This window comes from Vulpes lagopus, chromosome 14 (genome assembly GCF_018345385.1).
Source record: "Vulpes lagopus strain Blue_001 chromosome 14, ASM1834538v1, whole genome shotgun sequence".
NCBI lineage: Eukaryota > Metazoa > Chordata > Mammalia > Carnivora > Canidae > Vulpes > Vulpes lagopus.
This window is the reverse complement of record NC_054837.1, coordinates 11135309-11154182: the sequence shown is the minus strand read 5'-3', so window position 1 is coordinate 11154182 and position 18874 is coordinate 11135309. Positions and strand designations below refer to the sequence as shown.

Sequence of the window (18874 nt, the reverse complement as noted above, 5' to 3'; positions counted from 1 at the left end):
GGTGGGGGGCTGGGGGACACAGGGTAGTGCGAAGGAAGAGGGTGTCCCTGAGAGGGCGGGTCTCCTGAGGCAAACATCAAGGCACACGTGGGGTGCGTGGGGACTAAACACAGTAGGTCCAACCACATAATTTGTGAGGCCCTTGTTAAAAGTTCTTAAACCTTTCAAGACAGCAGAGCATTAACCCAGGCATGGGGCCCTGTTGGGCTAGCACGCGCTTGCCCATGAAACCTGGTTATAGCCCAGGGAGGGCAGTGCCTTGGGCCCGCCACCCAGGCTCCCTTTCACTTGCGTGCCTTGGGTAGGTGGGCAGGTGGGCTGTGTTTGGGACTTGGGGCCATTCAGGTCAGTCGGAGCCAGCCTGCAAGCCTCACCCCGGCCTTCTGCGAGTGTCGCTTCCTCCCCCTCTGTCCTTTGACGCCCAGTGGCCTCGAGCAGGAGGCACAACTCAAAGGCTAAGGACTGGGCTGTCCGTTGGCAGGACCCTGGTGAGCAAGGCAGGTGGCTTCACACACAATGGCTTCCTTGAGTTCATCTCTTTTCCAAAGGAACCTGCTACATCACAGAGTTTTTCGTTATTTGCTTCTAAATTAAGGTATAACTCTCTTTTAGAGACATCCCTAGAGAATCCATCAAAAAGTGCTAAGAAGCGAGACTGTTAAAAACCACGGTGCAGGGAGAGGCCTTACAAACAGTGTCAAGCCCAGCGTTCCTTCCTTCTAACCAGAAACACACCCGTCCCTGAGGGCTCATCCAAGCCAGTCCATGCCTCTCCCGGCTGTGCAGCAGTGGTCAGAGCAGACCTTTCAGAGAGAGACCCCGCCCCACCGAGCCGCCCTCCCTGGCCCCTGGGATGAAGTGTACTGCGGACAGGGTTCTGGGACCTGAGCCCCTGACACGCTCAGCAAGGCCCCATACTCCTGTGAATCATAGGGGTCAGGGTTGTGGTGTTGGAGCAGAGGACAGCGGGCTCAGTTGTGCACGTCCCCCACCCCAAGCGCAGACACAGGCATTCACTGGGACAGCAGCAGGATCTCTGCTGGATTACAGCGGGGAGTGCCTTCTGGGGGCAGAGGCTCACTTGACCCTTCCACTACCAGTCCCTCCAAGAAGGGGCTGAATTTCACCTCAGTTGTCGTCACAGCTGAGGAGACGGAGACATGGGGAGATGGGGTAGCTTTCCCAAGTGGGCAGTTGCCTCTATTTTTCCGCTTAGCACTGGTCATGATATAATCTACTACCTGTTTTATTTCTTTGTGCTTGTTTACTATCTGTCCTGGATCTGAATGTAAGCTCTGTAAGGTCAAGACCATTGTCTGCTGTTTGCCACTGACAGTCCAGTCCCCAGAGCCTGGTCTGGCCACAGTAGGACCTCAACAAATCACTATTGGAGGGGGAAATGAATATTGGCAAGTCGACCACTTTCATGCAGAGGGCTAGGCTTCGTGGTGGCTCTAGCCCTCACACTGGCAAACTGCTGCTCTAGCTCAGCCCTCTGCTCCCAAAAAGGCTTTGGGTCTCCAGAGGGGTGTCTTTGGGCTCTAGGTTTGGCAGACAGATACAAACCACCTACAGGTAGATACCACTGGCTGGGGGCCAGTGAGGCCTGACTGTGGTTCACTCCCAAGTCAAGGCAGGTGGCCGCCTAGCTTCTCACACTGCCATTGCAGGCACAAGCCCCTGCCACTGGAAAGCAGATGCCTCAGGCAGACACCTGGCCCCTCGGCGACATGGTGTGCCTGGGCGAGGCCTTGGTCAGACATGAGGGTTTCACATCGTCGTGCCATGAGGTGTGTCCACAAGAAACTGTCCTAAGAGAGCAAGACAAGGAAAGGAACACGGTATCTGCACTGACCATGTGATGGCTAAGTGGCCTTTCCAGATAACCCCTGTGTCCCCAAGATTAACTCAGCAGAGCGGCTGGGTGCAGAGGAAGAAGCACTAGATGGGAAATCAGGAGGCCTGGGTTCTAGTCCCGGCTCTAGTTGCTGAAGTCTCTTCACCTGCCAGGCCTCAGTGCTCTCACCTTTAAATTGGCCTTGGTCAAGGGTACAGATAGTTCTCGGTCCTTGTACCACCTCTGGAGTGGCTGCCCAAAGCACACAGTGTTGAGAAGGATCCCGAGGCTCCTTGATGGCTAGAGGGAAAGTGGTCGTGGTTGATGAGCGATGTCTACCGTGGGTACTGGGGAGGAGGATTTCGCCTTACACAGGTTTGCCAAGGACTGGACGACCCCAAAGACCATGCCCTCACTCTTGCCTAGAAGTTTCTGCTCATCCTTCATCACTCTTTATGTGCCGTTTCTTGACACAGACTCTGACAGTTGAATGAGCCTCATGCTGCACTCCAAGAAGGCTACCTGGAATTAGGACACCGGGTGACCACAGAAATGTTGTTGTAGCAGTGGGGGCAGCACAGGCAGAGGGGTTGAGTGACAAGGGAGGGGCTACGGGACAGTCTCATGGGGCCCAGTGCTCCTGTCAGACCTCAACCATAGGACGGCTCACCAGGCTTCACTAGGGTGAACGTGGAAAATTGATCCAAACTACCTGGGGGGACTTCTGAAGACCCTCTGTGACTAAGGGTCAGAGGACTTGACACCTCCAGCCTGCACCCCAGCTCCATCGGGTCCTGGTGACCTGGGCTGGCGGTGCTCTACTCCATGCCCCCTGGCCTCCACGGTGCAAGCACCCCTGCCCACCCCATCTTCTGTGACCCAAGCTGGCTGTGTGTGGCTCCCGACTATGCCATGTGTCCCCCCTCGCTTCCCATGGCCCCATGGAGTAACCACCAGGACCCCTGCTGGCCAGGCCGCTGGCCAGGCCCCATCGGCACATGTGAGGTGCAGTGGCCCGGTCCCCAAGCTGGGCTTTCCTCCAGCTCGGTCACCCCCCTCACCCACTCCGTTACCTCTGATATGCTGTGCAAACATATTTCTCGATAAAATGCTGGGAAGAAAAATAATTAGAGTGTTGCTTCCATTATCCAATTTTTGATTAATCAAACTCTCTTTGTCCTCGGCCAAAATCTATTCATTTCCCTTAAACACTGGGCCAGTGCCAGGCATCGATTCCCTCTACGATAACACCACGCACGGACGCATGCACATCCCCAGCCCTGCCCCACCTCATGGCAGGGAGGAGGCTGCCGAAGCACTGACGGGGCTGTCCGGTGCCCCAACGCCGCCCGCCGCCTCCGGGAAGCCCCCAGGCACGCTGCCCCCCACCCCCCACCCCAGCTCCTCTAGCCCCTCAACTGGGCTCTGCCCCTCTGTGGCCAGATCCCTGGCTGTGTTAGTCTTGTCTTGCTGGCTGTTCGGGGGCTCTCCGGGGACAGACAGGGATGGGGCCCCGTGTGGAGGGTCTGGCTGCTGAGGGGGGCAGAAGGCGAGCCGCAGCCCCAGGCTGTCTTGTCACTGGCACAGCAAGGCTGGGGCGGGGCGGGGAGGCCAGGGGTGAGGACTGGTGCTTGTGAGGGAGCCTCGGGGCCCTGAGCAGAGGTAGAGTCAGGGTAGGGGCGGCAGGCTTTCAGTGGTGGCTGCGGAAGCCCCGTCCTGATGGGCTACCAGATGAAGGGACGGCCTGGCCCGAGGGCCCAGAGGCAGAGCAGTATCAGGGCTGGCCAAGGTGAGGTGGGAGGCGGCCGCACATCTGGGGTGTCCATCTGCAGGAAGGCCAAGGGCCTTTCTAGGAAACTTCCCAGAAGGCCCTGCCCGTCCCCTCCCTGTGATGAGTGGGCCCCTCCCTCACTCAGTACAAAGGGCTGAGGTGGACTTATCAGCAACTGCTTCCTGCCGGGTACTCCTGGGCCTGCAGGACACAGCAGGGACACAGACCGACAGCCCCTGCCCTGTGAAGCTGGCATTCTGTAAGTGTGATGGGGGCTGATAAACACGATAAGGGAGTCATGCACCATGTTAGAAAACAGTTGTGAGACATATGGGAAGTCGTAAATAGGATGGGCAGGGTGGCCTCTCGAGGAGGGGACCTCTGAGCCATTTGGGGAAAGGATGGATTGGCTCTGTGGACAGAGGGTGTTCCGGGCAGAGGGACCAGCCAGTGCAGAGGCCCCGAGCTGAGAGTGTGAAAGACCGTTGAGAAACAGCAGGTGGGCCAGTGCCCGAGGGTGGAGGGCACAGCCGCACAGCGGGGCAGGGGAAGGCGGGGCACAGTCTGGCCCAGAACTGAGGTGGCCAGCCGCGGGGAGGTTTAGAGCACCCGAGAGAGGCTGTGCCTCATAATTTGACAAGGATTCCCCTGGCTGCTGGCGGAGCAGAGTGCAGGGGCGCCTGAGAGGTCACTATAGCAGTCCCCAGTGAGAGGCTGGGGCGTGCGGGTAGGTGGCTGGATTTCAGGCGCAGGGCTCCCGTGAGGCCAGGCAGGCCTAACCCTGACCTGAGGCGCCGGGTTCTGTCAGGAAGGGGGCCAGCAGAGGGAAGGCATGTTGAGCACGGTGCCCCCCAGGTCCCCTTTCCTGCCTGCACGCTGCCCCCCACCGCATCAGCGTTGCCCGCTCACAGCTGCACCCCTTGCTGGAGAACTGCCTCGGGCCCTGGGAGGCCCTGTCCTGTCCCTCAAGGTGGGACAGCCTTGATTTCATGCAGACTCTCGAGTGCCCCGGGATCGGGCCACAGCCACAAGGCAGCTGAAAGCACACCTCTGCCCGGTTCCCTCACTGGTCCGGTCCTGCCGCCCTCCCTCCTGAACTTGGTCCCTGGAGCAGCCATGAATCCCCATCTCAGGCTCCGCTTCTCTAGATCCCCATCAACAGGGTCGGAGGCTGTGGCGGGCTTGGGGCCTCCCGGGAATGGCCCTGCATAGACAGGAGGCCAGGGGCCCCAGGTTTGCAACCTGGAGGCCCAAGGGGGTTCAGGAGGCTGGGGAAGCAGGCTGTGGGGAGGGGCCGGGCGAGAAAGGGAACAGATGTGAGTGGTGCTCACCTTCCAGGTGGGAAAGACTAGAAAGGGAGCTGCAGGGAGGCAGGAGGGGCTCAGGGAAGGAGTCGTGCACTTGCCTGGCCTCAGAGCCCTCAGCTAAGAGGGTCTGGCCTGGGGCGTAGCCAGCGTGGGGGGAGGGATCTTGGGACTCCACGCTCAGAGGCAGGAAATTGCAGGGCAAGGGACCCAACGAGGTTAAATCAGAGTCTCCACCCAGGTTCCTCTGGGCCGGACTGAAAGTCAGCAGCAGTTACCTTCGCTATGGAAACTTGGGGAGCCCGGCTCCACCCCAGGCAACAACCCCTTCCGCTTGGCAGCGGGGCTGCGTTTAGTAAAGGCCACATGTCTTCCCTGCGCATCTGGGCCTCCTTCCCCCTCGTATGTGGAACCTTTCCATTTTTATTTATCTATTTACTCCTGGCTCAGAGAATCTCTGGCCTGATTTCCCCCTGAGTCAGTGTTCCTCAGGCCCTGCTATCGCATCCGGTCTGGTCAGCCTTAGCGGCGGTGGGCCAGAAGGCCGGCCACGGGGCCACGGGCCTCCAGAGCCACAGGACAGTACGGGGCTGCAGGGCAGGGCGTCCCTGGCCCTCTCCAGCAGTACCCTGAGGCCAGGAGGCTGCCTTGCTGGGGTAGAGCCATCTGTTGGGACCTCTGTGCAGCTGGGGACACTGCGCCCCCAGCCTTGGTCCTTCTCCCGTCCGTCTGCTGACCCTGGCTCTGAAATAAGCAGGGGACAAGGAAGAGGCCAAGGAAGGGGGACTGCTTTTAAGGGGAGACCTGCTGAGGGTCTCTTGGTGCCAGGTCAGTCAGGCGGGCTGGGGGGACGTGGATAAGCTAGCCCAGCGGCCTGGGCCCCGGTGGCTGTGGAGTGGCTGCAGAGAACCCAGAGCCACGTTTCCCTAGCTCGGAAGTGTCTCACGTGTGCACATGCTACCGTTTTGTCACAGAAACCGTTGTGATAAATGAAACGCAGAGTCGTTTACAAACCTTATAGAAATCTTGGTGCTGAGAAACCCTCTTACCCCCGTCACCAGCACTCACCAACACTCACTGGGTGAATGGGTGTGCTCTGTTCTCGAAGAAGAGCATACAGGACCATGTCCACAGCAGGCCAAATGCTCCAGGACAGCAGGCAGCCTGTGCCTGGCACCTTGGCACCGGCCCCTTGGAGTCCGTGGTGTTTGGCCCGAACCTGTGTGTGCCAGCCGTATTTGTCATTGTGACGACGTCCTTGAATACCATATAAACTGATGAAATAGGAATGTAAGGAGGACTTCTGTGGAAATTCAGTGAATGTTTTGGGAACCACAGTAAACGCTGTGGTTGGGTTTGGTGTGGGCAAGGCACCCGTTAAGCCTGGGGACAGAAGCCATGACAACCTAGGATTCGGGTCCCCGTTACTTTGCCACCATACGCTGCACGGAGAGTCAACTGGAGATGTCACACCTGGCGCACTGTGGTTTGAGAAGGAACAGTGACAGCAACTCCAGTAAGCGAGCCTATGTTCCGAGAATAGATGGCCCACCCCCAAAATTGGTGAAGGAGTGCATGAGTATCTGTTTTAAGTTCACATTATCATTTCTTATGACTCCCTGTGTTAAGTCATGTTTCAATATGCCGACCAGCCAGCAGTCCCAACTTTGGTGACAACTTTTGGTCATGAACAGATCTTAAAAATACACCTATGATAACGGTAGAGTCTATGGGGTTGATTTTTTGTTGTTGTTGCTTCTTTGACATTAGAACGGGAAGGAGGAGATCCCTCTACTTGGAAAGGTTGTAAAGCACGGGTCGGTGGAAGCGAAGGGCTAGGGAAGGGGCTGCTTGGCCACACTGTCGAGCTCCCTCCTGACAGGCCTACCTGGAAGCCCCTTCCTCAGGACCACCCCAGGAGAGGGTCCAGGAACCACTTGCAGGGACATGTGGGATTTCTCAGCCTCAGGGAGACCAGGGGATGCCAGTACACAGGCCAGGAGCGTCAGGGTGTGGAGATGCACACTGTCTCTGCCCACAGGCTCCCCCAGCTCCTGTCTCATTTTCAGTAGGATGAGAAACGGTCAGGTTAGGGTTTGGGGTGGGGCCCAAGCTGACTGCGGCAGGAAGGGGCAGGGCTAGTTGCCAGAGGCAGGAGGGCTCAGGGGGATCTTGCCTATGGCTTGGGGAGCGGTGGTGAGATGCCCTGGGGCGTCTGGGGGCGGGGGGAGTGGGCACAAGCAGAGGCGTCTGAGTCCCCGGCTGGGGTCCAAGTGGCCCAGTGTGGACAGGAGTCTCTCCATGCAGGCGCCCAGACAAGGTCAGGTGAGGTAACTCACTCAGAAGGGAGTGCTGGGAAGCTTGGGAGCTGTGAACCAGTAATTTTTGGTGTTCGTCCATCTACCCATCCATCTGTTCTGCACATCTTTCCAGAGCTGGCAATGGAGAGGGAGGGGAAGGGTATGGTGGGCCTCGAGGGCACGGTGTGTGTGCTCAGGGCAGGCGCCTGCAAGGCAGCCAGTGGCCCGGAGGCCGAGGAAGGGCAGCCCTGCTGGACTGTCCCTGGGTGAAGTCCAGTCCCGTGTGGAGCCAGTGGCACTCGACATTTAGCTCAGGCTCACACAGGGCCAGGCGGTGAGTCCCCACTGAGGCCCTTGGGCTCTGAGGGGGCTCCCTGGTGCTGCAGCGCTCGTGTGGCCCTTCCAGGGAGGGAGGCTGTTGCCTGGCCTTGGAGAGAGACGTTTCCAGTGGGGTGGGCTGGGGCAGGGCACTGTGGTGTGGGGAATGGGAGACGCAGCCAGGGAGGCAGGGAGCAGGCTTTTCTGGCAGGGGTCATAGGAAAAAGGAGGTGGCCTATCCCCGTCCCCACCCTGTGTTACTGGCACCAAGGCAAGCAGAGGCTTTTATCTCCTCAGGAGGATGCGGCTTTTAAGTCCAGAAGTATGTGTTGTTGTGTCAAAACCCATCCAAGCATTTGGAATGGGCCAACCCAGATTCTGCTGTACGTGATGCTGGTCAGCCCCACGAGCTCTGATGTATGAGGGGACATGGTGCATTGGGCCCCCCTCCCTGGCCTTGCTTTGCCAGCCTTTCCGGGGAACCCACACATCCAGCATCCCACATAGGGAGTGGCAGCAGACCGCCCACAGGTCCACCCCCAAGCCCCCCATCAAAGGCTCTTCCACAGGAGAAATAGGGTCTCGATTGGGACAGTTTCTGCCTTCTGGCCCCTGGGGGCAGTCCCTGCCATGGCAGCTGTCACTGAGCTACTCCCTAGGGAACCATGGGAAGGCTGTTGCTTGGGTGGGCCTGCTCTGAGCTGGGCCTAGGCCAGCAGCGTCTTGCGCTGCCCAGCCAGGCACCTGGGGCAGTGTCCCCTTGGGTGTCCCCACCCTGCCTGCCTCCTGCTCTGGCCGCCTCTCCCACCCTTGCACGATAGTGGCCTCTTGTAATCGTGTCTTATCTGGTGTCCCCTCCCTGGACCTTCTGCCACATGCCTCTGCACCCTCACCTCCACTGTGCCGTGCTTTTCTCAGAAATGGCCTCGCAGACTTAGGTGCTCACAGTCTCCCCAATCAGAACACAAGCTCCTCAATGCAGACTCAGCTTGTCCTACCCTTCCCCCACCCAGGTCCCCAAGTCCAGAGCAGAGCCTCCTCACACCAGGCTTGATTCCCAGAGGGCACAGTGATGCTCACTCATCTCGGGCCCAGTGGTTGATTGACTGACTGTCCGTTTGGATCTGAGGGTAGAGGGCCTCGGGCCCTCGTGCAGATGCCCACTGCACCTCGTGCTAGGTCATTTAGCAACAGGAGAAGCAGCAGAGGGTGCCCTGATGAACAGGCAAATGGAACTGAGCAGAAGAGGGGTGACAGGTCGGGGTGATGCCTTTTTCTGAGACGAGAGACAGCCTCTGGCCTGAGTGAGGACGAGGGATACAGCGCTGACACTCCAGCCCCGACACTCCAGCCCCATTGCCTCCGCCCCAAGGGTTCCAGCTAGAGGACCTCTGGACCCAGGCTCCCTGTGTCCCCATCTGCATCCCCAGATCATACAGGGTGGCCTGAGGCCACAGCTGTGAGCGGCACCCAGCCTTCCCGTGAGGAGGGTAATCCTTTTTCATTTCTCTCTCAATCCCTTTCCTTCAAGGAGAAAATCTCAGTCTGGTGCCAGTGTGATTCTCACACCCTCTGGTGCACTAATCCCAGCTGTTGAACAAACAGCAAGCCCTCTGCCCACCCCTCCGCAGGCAGTGTCCCTGCGAGCAGCAGCCACACCAGTTCATGGGTTAGGGGACTTCTGCCTGTGGTGACTCCAGCTTTCTGTGTAAGTAGGAAAATGAAGTTTTTAAAATACATCATCCATTTACGTAAAAAGTGCCAGCCAGTGTAAAGCGAAGTCACAGCAGGTAAGCAGGTTGTACTGTGGGCAGGGGGTCAGGGGAGCCCCGCAGGCCCAGTTCCCCCTCTCCTCAGACCCCAGTCCCTACATCTGTATGGTCAGGCCCCTCTCCTGGGGATGCTGTGAGGCAGACGCAATAGGACACGTGAGCATAAGGACAGGTAGGCGCCTGGACAGGGCCGACCCACTTGTGACAGAGGTGCCTGCCATGTCCCCCACCGTGCCTCTGGCAGCACCTTCCCCTCCTGTGTCCCCAGCAGCCTGAGGCAGCACAGTGTAGACAAGGAAAGGGAAACCAAGCCCTGGCCCTGATCCCACTCTCCCCAGCTTCCCTGGGACAGACCCTCCCCAGGCACAACCCAGCTGTCCCTGGTTGTCCGAGGACACAAGGAAATGGTGCCACGAACATTCTGTGGGGGCCCTGATGACTGGACCATTAGGGTGACACGTGTGGACGGGGCCAAGGACACATCACTATGGGGAGCTGGTGGGTAGGTGCCGGAGAGGCAGGTGGGTGCTAGAGAGGTGGACGCACCAGGTCGGGCCTCGCCTTGTCCAGACTGGGGAGAGGTGGAGAGTCCGAACCAGTAGAAGAACCGGGCAGGGGAAGGACATCAACTTATCCAAGACCACCAAGGGGCCACCAGGAAGACCCCTGCAGGTCCAGTGTGACCTAAAAGAAGACCTAAAAGGGGGGTGCAGATAAGGAACCCCAGGGCACGATGTTCAGGCAGGAAAGAGGGTGCACAAACGGCCAAAAATGTAGAACACCAGATTCCAGGACGCCAGGCATGAAAGGGCAGTGGGAAACATCTTACGAAGAGGGGAGGAAGACCGATTATCAGTGACCGTGCAGGCAGAGGCGTTTCCGGACCTGATGTTTCTAAAATAGAGCCACGGTGGGAGCTGACACAGGGCTGCAGTTCCGGAGGGCAGAGAGGGGGCCCACCCTCTAGAGGAAGACAGAAATGACATGGGCGGCTTTGGCCCCAGGAGGCTGTGGGAACCCCTTTGGACCTGCGAGCTGAGGCCAGCCCAAGGCCAGCAGCAGAAGCGTGCGGAGCCCAGCATGGCAGGGTACCCCCACGTGCCTCTCCTTCTGCCAGCACCTGCAGACCTGCGATGTGGGCCTGCTGGGACATGGGGTAGGGCCTTCCCTGCTCGGCCCAGACGCCCTTATGTGAGGAAGGGCCTGAGGTCACAGACACCTAGCCTGAGCCTCCACCCTCCTCCCACTCCAGGTCGCCATAGGAGCAGCTGCTGGGTGCCAGGGTGGAGCTGGCAGGTAGGAGAGCCACTGCTGCCAGAGCAGAAGGTGTCTGAGCAAGCTGGGGCGGGGTGTGGGGCAAGGGGACAGCAGTGCTGAGTCATAGCTCTGCCCTGGCAGGCTGATGCTTGGCCTGCATGGGGGGGCAACGGGCCGGCAGCTCTTGGGGGGTGGAAAGGCCCAGGACCTCAGGCTGATGATCCTCACGCTAGGGGCTGAGCACTCCCCAGGGAGCATCAGGCTGGGTGCATGTGTCACGTGTGCAAGAAGACTCAGGCCCACCAGTGCCCTAGGTGTGTGGTCTCGCCCTGCCTGCTGGCCCTGAAACCTGAGTTGCCCTCTGCCTCTGGGGTTTTACCTGTGGTCTCACACACACACACACACACACACACACACAGCTGGCCTCTGAGTGGCCTCTGCTTGGGCGCCAGACAACCTTGCCTCTCTAGCCATTCAGTCTAGGCATGGGCCTGCCTCTTCAGTGGGGTCAGACTCCCCTCCCTGGCTCCTCCCTTTCTGATGGTCCAGGACTCTGCGTGGAGTGGGCTTTCCTTGGGTGGGGAGGGAGTCCACAGAGTGAGGGGTTTGGCTTCTTGTTTCCACCTCCCTCCAAGGAAGTGGGTGCCCGGTGACGAGCGAGCCCCGCCCGCCGAGGCCAGGCCTTCTCCAGCCCGGTAAGCTGATAAGCCGTCTTCTCTCCTTGGAGACCCTCTGGCTTAGCCCGGCTTGGGCAGCAACACTTTGGTGACCTTGGCTCTGGGCTCCCTTCCTCGGGGCGGGGGGGGGGGGTACAGAAGGGGCTGGTGTCGCACAGCCCTGGTCTGCCCTGCTCTGCCCAGGCCCCTAAGTCAGCCGTTAGTGAGGACCATAGCGGACGTGTTACAGTGCCGGGGCTCTGTGCCAGATCACGAGGGGCATGCCTGGGGAGAGCCGTGGCCTGCATGGTGGGCATCCGGGGTACAGGGCAACAGAGTGTGGAAAGGCCCCAGAGAGGTGGTAGCAGCACTGTACTCCACCATGTCCCCACCCCTGGCTCAGGACTGTCACCTGGCATCTGTGACGTGAATGGAGACTTGAGAGGGTCATGTCTGGGGGGAGGGGGCAGTGAGACGTGAGGACGGGCTGGGCCTGTCAGGAAGTGAGCAGGGACCAAGGTCAGGGGCCTGGGGGGCAGGGCAGGTCTTAAAGAGCATATGTGGTGTGTGTGCTCAAGTATCTGGCCTGCACGCTGCGGTCAAGGGGTCCCTGAGTAGGCTCTGGGTTTGGGGATCGCATCCTGGCAGCCTTTATGTACACAGGCAAGTGGGTAGGTGAGTCAGGGAGACCGTGAGGGGATGTGATGGAGCTCATCAAGAGTCATGGCCACGGTGGGCCACATGTCTGCAGAGCCCACCATGGCACACCTGCCACTTCCTCCCAGCATCCCCTCTCCAAGGATGGCCCCACTTCCAGCCTACTGGCCAGACCCTGGGGTGCCCGAACCCTACCACCGCTCTGCCACCAGGCACTGCCCATCATACAGTCCGCATGTCACCTGGATAGCTGCACCCTGTTCTAGTCACACACAGGGCACTCCTTGCTCAAACCTTGGCTGGCTTCTAGCTCACTCAGAGAGAAAGCCAGAGTTCTTACAGTGACCCCCTCACATTAGATGCCAGCTCCCCACCTTCCTTCCTGACCCTCAGACTGGCCAAGCACATTCTCAGCCCAGAGCCTTTGAACCAGCTGTTCCACTCCCATCACCATCCGCTCGTGGTCACCTAGCACCTGTCAGGGCCCTGCCCACCTCCATAGACCTGGAGCCTTAGGTTAAGCAGCACCCCTGACCCTGCTCCTGTGCAGCTTGGCACCTTCCCCATCACAGAGTCTTTGCTGCCTTTGATCTGATTCTCACTTCCCTCCACCTGCGTAAACTCAGGCGCCCGTCTTTGATTCATTCAGCAGTCGTGTGTCCCCCGCCCCCCAAGCCCCTGGTGAGTGGTTAGTAGGCCCTGACTCCTCCCTTTGGTCCCTCTCACGCACCTCAGCCCCGTTCCACACTGTAGCTCGTACCTCCTCTGCTTCAGGCACACCACAGGTAGCCACCCACAGGCATGGGCGTGCACTTACATATTCCCATGCACATGCGTGGACCTACACACAGGCACATACCTAGATGGGTGCATACACACATACACAGTCCTGCAAACATACACAGGTGCGTGTGTGTAACCCCAGACGCGCACACACACAACCACATGGCCACAGCTCTGCACCCACACAGTAGGTGCCCGTGAATGTCCCTGCCTCCTCCTCTCACTTGTGACTCCCTCCTCTCTCTCTGTCCAACCATTCTGACTGTCCTTCAGCTCCCCAGGCACGCCATGGTTCATCTCTCCCTTTGCCCACAGGGCCTTTGCACGCGTCCTTCCTCTCACTGGTACACTCTTTCCCTCACCCACTCCTCAGTAATTTCCAGCCAGCCCAGCAGTGCTGTGGTGGTGGTGGTGGTAAGGGATGGGGTTTGTGGGTGTCAGGCCCCAGGGACCTGTGAGCAGTTACTGAACCAGGTAATCGTGTAGTCATCCAGCCCTTGGCTCTTCATCTCCAGGCCAAAGGCGGGGAGGCCCAGTAAAGCCCAGATTAGACTGAGAGAGAGAGGACTGGCAGGAATCGCACATAAAGGCAAAGAAGCCAAGCCTCAGGATGGGTCCAAATGGGACCTCAGCAAATACTCTTGTTCACAGGCCCCCCTCCCTGTGTCCGTGCACAGCCCAATCCCCAACATTGAGCACCGATATACCCTGGGATGTGGCTGAGCCCTGCAGAACCACAGGGGGAATTCTGAGTAGGCCTTGCCTCTTTGGATCTGAAAGATGAGGGTGCCTCTAAGAGAGGGACCCACCTTGGATGTGTCTGTTGGTGGCTGCCCCATGTAGGTGGCAAAAGCTCCCAGGCTTGGCCTGGTGCACACAATTGCCTCCTAGCTGTTTCCTTCCCCCTTACTCCCACGTTGCCTTGTGGATGCACTGGTCAGGGACCACCCAGCCAGCCCCAGGCTGCCTGCCTACTGCCCCCAGACTACTCTCCTGATTCTCAGAAGCCCAGCCCTTGGCCTTGGGGTTGTGGAGCACGCACTTGCCAAAACACAAGTCATGCCTTCTTAGGGTGGCTTTGGACTTGAAAGCTGGGTGGGGAATCTTGGTCCCAGCAGGGGGCCATTAGGTCAGGGTTCCAGCCCACGGAATGGATGATGTGCATCCCAAGTGGCCCTCCACTGGTGGGTGAAGCCAGGAGGCAGGGGGCCTGCTTCTTTCTCTTGTACCACGTGGCCTCCTGTTTTTATTTTGGGGGTAACTCACCCACAAGACCTTTTTGTGGTGTTAAAATTGACATACTATAAAACTTATTACTATTTTAACCATTCTTAAGTTTACAGTTTAGTGGTATTAAATATATTAATGGCACCGTGCCTCTGAATTTAACGACTCTAAGGACCATATATGGGGAATCACACAGTACTTGTCCTTTTGTGACTGGCTTCTTTCACTGAGCATAAAATCCTCAAGGTTCATCCGTGTTGTAGCAGGTGTCCTTCCTTTTTAAGGCTGCATAATATTCCTGTGTGTGTGTGTGTGTGTGTGTGTGTGTCTGGCATTTTACCTGTCCGTTCATCTGCCAGTGGACCCTGGAGTTGCTTTCACCTCTTAGCTATTGCAGATAGTGCTGTTATGAACACGGGTGTACAAAAATCTCTCCCCAGACCCTGATTTCCATTCTTTTGGGTATATACCCGAAGTGGAATTGCTGCTAATTCTATTTTTAATTTTTTTGAGGGAAGAACCACCCTACTGTTTTCCATAGCAGCTGTACTATTTTATATTTCTACCAAAAGTGCACAAGGGAGCCAATTTCTGCTCATTCTTCTCTTGTTGTTGTTTTAAATACAGTACTCATCCTTCTAGGCATGAGGTGGCATCTTACTGTGGTTTTGATCTGCATAGTCCTGACAGTGATGTCAAGCATCTTTTCATGCGCTTACTGGCCATTCATTTATCTTCTTAAAGATTTCTTCTTCAAGAAATGTGTGTTCAAGTCCTTTACCCAATTTCCAGGCAGATTGCTCCTTGAGCTGCTGAGGTTTACTTCTCTGTATATTCTAGGTATTAACCCCTTATCCAACATATGATTTGTAAGTATTTGCTTCCATCCTGTAGATTGCCATCTTAGCTATTGATAGTGCCTTTTTATGCACAAAATTTTATAATTTTTATGCAGTCTGGTTTGTCTCTTTTTTTTATTTTGTTGCCTGTAGCCTTTAGTGTCATATCCAAGAAATCATTGTCGAATCCAATGTCATGCAGCTCTTGACCTGTGCTTTCTCCTAATACTGTACTTTTAGGTCTTACGTTTAAGTCTTTGATCCATTTTTAAATTAATTTTATGTATATGATATTTGGTAAGAGCATCACCATTTTTCTAAGAAAACCCCAGCCCTGGCAGGAAAGACCAAAGAAAGGAAGGATGCAGTGGAGAGGTACAGGCCACAGGTGGGACAGGACACCCTGCTGGCAGGGTGGCAGGCACGCATGAGCTGGCCTGTGAAGAGGCAAAGTTCTGGTACAGGAGCAGGTGAGGGGCCACTGATGAGTGGTGGCTGAGCTAGCCCCCCCGCGGACAGCCCTTTGCTGAGCCTGGCAGGCTCCCCCGGCCCAAGCTGTAAGAGGAGGGATTTGGGTTTGAGAAGGATCTGGCTACAGGGAGGTCATGCGAGGAAGCAGCCAACGTCTTGGTCTGTTTGGGTGCAGCTCTGAATGGAGGCAGGGGACTGGCCTGCACAACCCCAGGCCATGTCACGTATCAGCTAGACCACATCCCAAGAGTGGGGTCACTGAAGGGTGCCTCAGGGCATGGAGAATTGGTGCCTGGTTGCTGCTTGTCTAGGTGGCAGTGACCACCCGAGGGAGAACTGGTCGCTTGGGGCCTGGGTGTCCCTCAGATTCTCAAACACAAGTTGAAGGAAACAGTAATGACAGCATGGGTCACCCCTGGCATGGCTGGCATTGCCTTCAGGAGGGAGAACCTTGGCACTCGTGCAGGAGTGAAGGCCCCAGGAGCCCTGGGTGGCTGCTGGGGATGTTGGACTCTTTCCTACACCTTGAGGGGCTGCTGGGTCTTCAGCAGGGGCCCCGAGAGCAGCCACTGGGCCCCCGCTCCACACACTCACAGCCCGGGGAGGGAAGAGGCAAGTCTCGGATAGCATGAGAGACAGGGCCTCATCCATGCCCTGACGCTTGTTTACAAACCTCTCTTAAAACAAAAGTTAAAAAAAAAAGAAAAATTCATTTAGGAAGATACAGGAAATACGGTAAAATGCAAAGAAGGAAAAAATCCTTTGAAATTCCACAACCTAGAACTCACTGCTGCTTGAATTCCTTCCCTGATCTCTCTCATGTGGTGGTTACATGGCCAGCATGTCCCCCACTCATGGTCCGGTGGGACCACGGAGAAGCCACCAGGTCCTCAGCCTCTTCATGCCTGAGGCTTTCCCTTCCTCTCTCCCACCAGCCCTCACCGAGTGCCCACAGCTCCCAGGCCCTGGGCTACATTAGCCCACAGGCTATGCTTGGTTCTGAGGGAGCACCCACAGGTGATGAGGACACGGGGGTACTAGCTGCCACTGCCTGGGTTCCAGACGCTGCACTGAACGCTCTACCTCTAACAGATGCTTATGACCGGTGAGGGACAGGCTCTGTGATGTGGAGTCAAGTGCTCAGGCCACACAGCTGGGATGAGACTCATCATCCAGGGAGCACTGGGGACACATGAAGGCTCAACCGAGGGGGAGAGGTGGCATGAGAGGTGCTTGCAGGGCCCCTGGCTACAGAGGCAGGTGGGTCCAGGGAAAGAACGGGCCTCAGGGTCCTTGCCATCCAGGGCCTGCCATGAGGGAGCATCGGGGGTGGGGGGTGAGTTCTGGCCATGGCAGAGTGAGGAGGCTGCAGGGGGCAGCCAGGCCAGGATAGAGGTTGTGGGCAGGCTCCCAGATGGGAGCAGAGCTGGAGCTCTGGGCCTGCCCTGGTGGGGAGGGCCCAGGCTCAGCTACTCACAGGTCATCGGGGGAGGCCTGGGAAGAGCTTGCAGGTATCCTGGGTCAGCAGGTGGCTGGCTGAGGGCTGGGCACTGAGGTGCTGACGCCCTGGCCAGGGTGTGAGCACAGCTGTTCCTTATTGACCATCAAGGTGGGAACAGGGACATGAAAGACCTGGCCTAGGACCAGGGAGTCTGCGGGCTGCCCCCTTGCCTTGCCCTGGGCTCAGTGGTTCCTGATGCTCTCAGACATACTCTGGCTCACCTGCCTCCCACACCTGGCTGCTGTCCTGTACCCCCCAGCCCCTGCTTCCCCGACTCAGCCCGCCCAGCCCAAGCCTCTCCTCACTGACCCACCTCACCCACCAGGAGCCAGGCTGCCGTGTTCCCCGCCCGAGACCTCTGCCTTGCTCTGCTCCCTGCCTGTCTGTTTACTGCCAGGCCTCGCCAGCCTCCTCCTGGTGAATGTCCTGCCCTGAGAGAGCAAAGGAATGACCCAGCTCCCATGAGAGGTGGTGAGGGGAGATCATCCAGTTACCCTGGTGTCGGACCCCACTGTAAACCAAGGAGGGGCCAAGGCCCATTGATGCTGTGACACATGTGGGTACACCCCCGGCAGCCACAGGAGAGGGTGAGGGAGGTGATGGTGAGGGGAGGACATCAGAGCAGGTTCTCTGTATGGAATCCTAAAGAACAACAGACCCAGAGACTGAGGCTGCGGTTGGCCGGATGCAGGTGGGGAGGGAGGGGCGGCAGGGCCCCGGACTCCCTTCCTCGCTCCAGAAACCCTAAGGCTAACGTCCCAGTGTGGCTCTGGGCACGTTTCCTCAAGTACCAGGCTTCAGGCACACTGGCTGACCAGGCAGGGTGTGAGGCGTGGAGTGGGGTGCAACTCAGTGGAGTCCCAGGGAGGGGAGCGGGTGTGCTTCACGGTCCCCCAGGCTGCTTCCCGAGGAGGCCCGGTTTCCCTCTTTCCCACCCAGCCTGCGGCGGGGGGAGGCTCACCCTCTTCTCTGTGTTGGCAGGTGAAGGGCGGATGCCCAAGGCAGGGGGCCCGCAGGAGCGCGCACGGCACCGCCCGGCAAACGGCGGCCAGACGGCAGCAGCCTAGGCAGACGCTGGAGTCCGGCTTCCCACCGTCGGGAGGACAGAGCATGACGGCGGCAGATCGGGCCCCACAGTGGCCCGGGCAGGTGGAGAGTCACTAGAAGGAGGGCTCGGCCGCCTCCTCGCCCCGGGCGTTCGCCATGCCCGCTGGAGCAGAGGTGCTGGGGCAGGGGCTGCAGCGTGGGGTGGCCTTGCCCCGCCACCCGCGCTGAGCGCTCCGAGGGCAGCCGCGCTCCGTCTGCCGGGCACCGCGGCCCGCGTCTCGGCATCCCCCCCCCTCGCTCGGCGGCGACAGGGAGCGGCGCCCCGTCCCGTGCTCTGCATCTGGGCCCGCCGCTGCCGGACCATGGGATGTCGGCAAAGCTCAGAGGAGAAAGAGGCGGCGCGGCGGTCCCGGAGGATTGACCGCCATCTGCGCTCGGAGAGCCAGCGGCAGCGCCGCGAGATCAAGCTGCTCCTGCTGGGCACCAGCAACTCGGGCAAGAGCACCATCGTGAAGCAGATGAAGATCATCCACAGCGGCGGCTTCAACCTGGAGGCCTGCAAGGAGTACAAGCCCCTGATCATCTACAACGCCATCGACTCGCTGACCCGCATCATCCGCGCCCTGGCCGCCCTCAAGATCGACTTCCACAACCCGGACCGCGCCTACGACGCCGTCCAGCTGTTCGCGCTCACCGGCCCTGCCGAGAGCAAGGGCGAGATCACCCCCGAGCTGCTGGGCGTCATGCGGCGGCTGTGGGCCGACCCCGGGGCGCAGGCCTGCTTCGGCCGCTCCAGCGAGTACCACCTGGAGGACAACGCCGCCTACTACCTGAACGACCTGGAGCGCATCGCCGCGCCCGACTACATCCCCACCGTCGAGGACATTCTGCGCTCCCGGGACATGACCACGGGCATCGTGGAGAACAAGTTCACCTTCAAGGAGCTGACCTTCAAGATGGTGGACGTGGGCGGGCAGAGGTCGGAGCGCAAGAAATGGATCCACTGTTTCGAGGGCGTCACGGCCATCATCTTCTGTGTGGAGCTTAGTGGCTACGACCTGAAGCTCTACGAGGACAACCAGACGGTGAGTGTGCCGGGCTTTTCCCCTGCCTGTCCCCGCCTCGGCTGGCTCC

General features: G+C 58.6%; 2 protein-coding genes across 3 annotated transcripts in view; one reads left to right on the top strand and one right to left on the bottom strand.

Annotated features, from left to right (window-relative positions):
- RSPH14 (radial spoke head 14 homolog) overlaps positions 1 to 18874 on the bottom strand; it is a 77404-nt gene that overhangs the window by 14836 nt on the left and 43694 nt on the right. The window lies entirely within an intron of this gene.
- Positions 1 to 18874, top strand: part of GNAZ (G protein subunit alpha z) — a 51055-nt gene that overhangs the window by 4240 nt on the left and 27941 nt on the right. Inside the window, exons 1-2 of one of the 2 annotated variants that reach the window (XM_041729551.1) lie at positions 3808 to 3867; positions 17675 to 18825. In XM_041729551.1, the coding sequence (XP_041585485.1) occupies positions 18103 to 18825 (723 nt within the window). In that variant the 5' untranslated portion in view covers positions 3808 to 3867; positions 17675 to 18102. Of the gene's footprint in view, positions 1 to 3807; positions 3868 to 17674; positions 18826 to 18874 lie in introns of those variants that run through there. The other variant, XM_041729550.1, reaches the window with a different exon arrangement.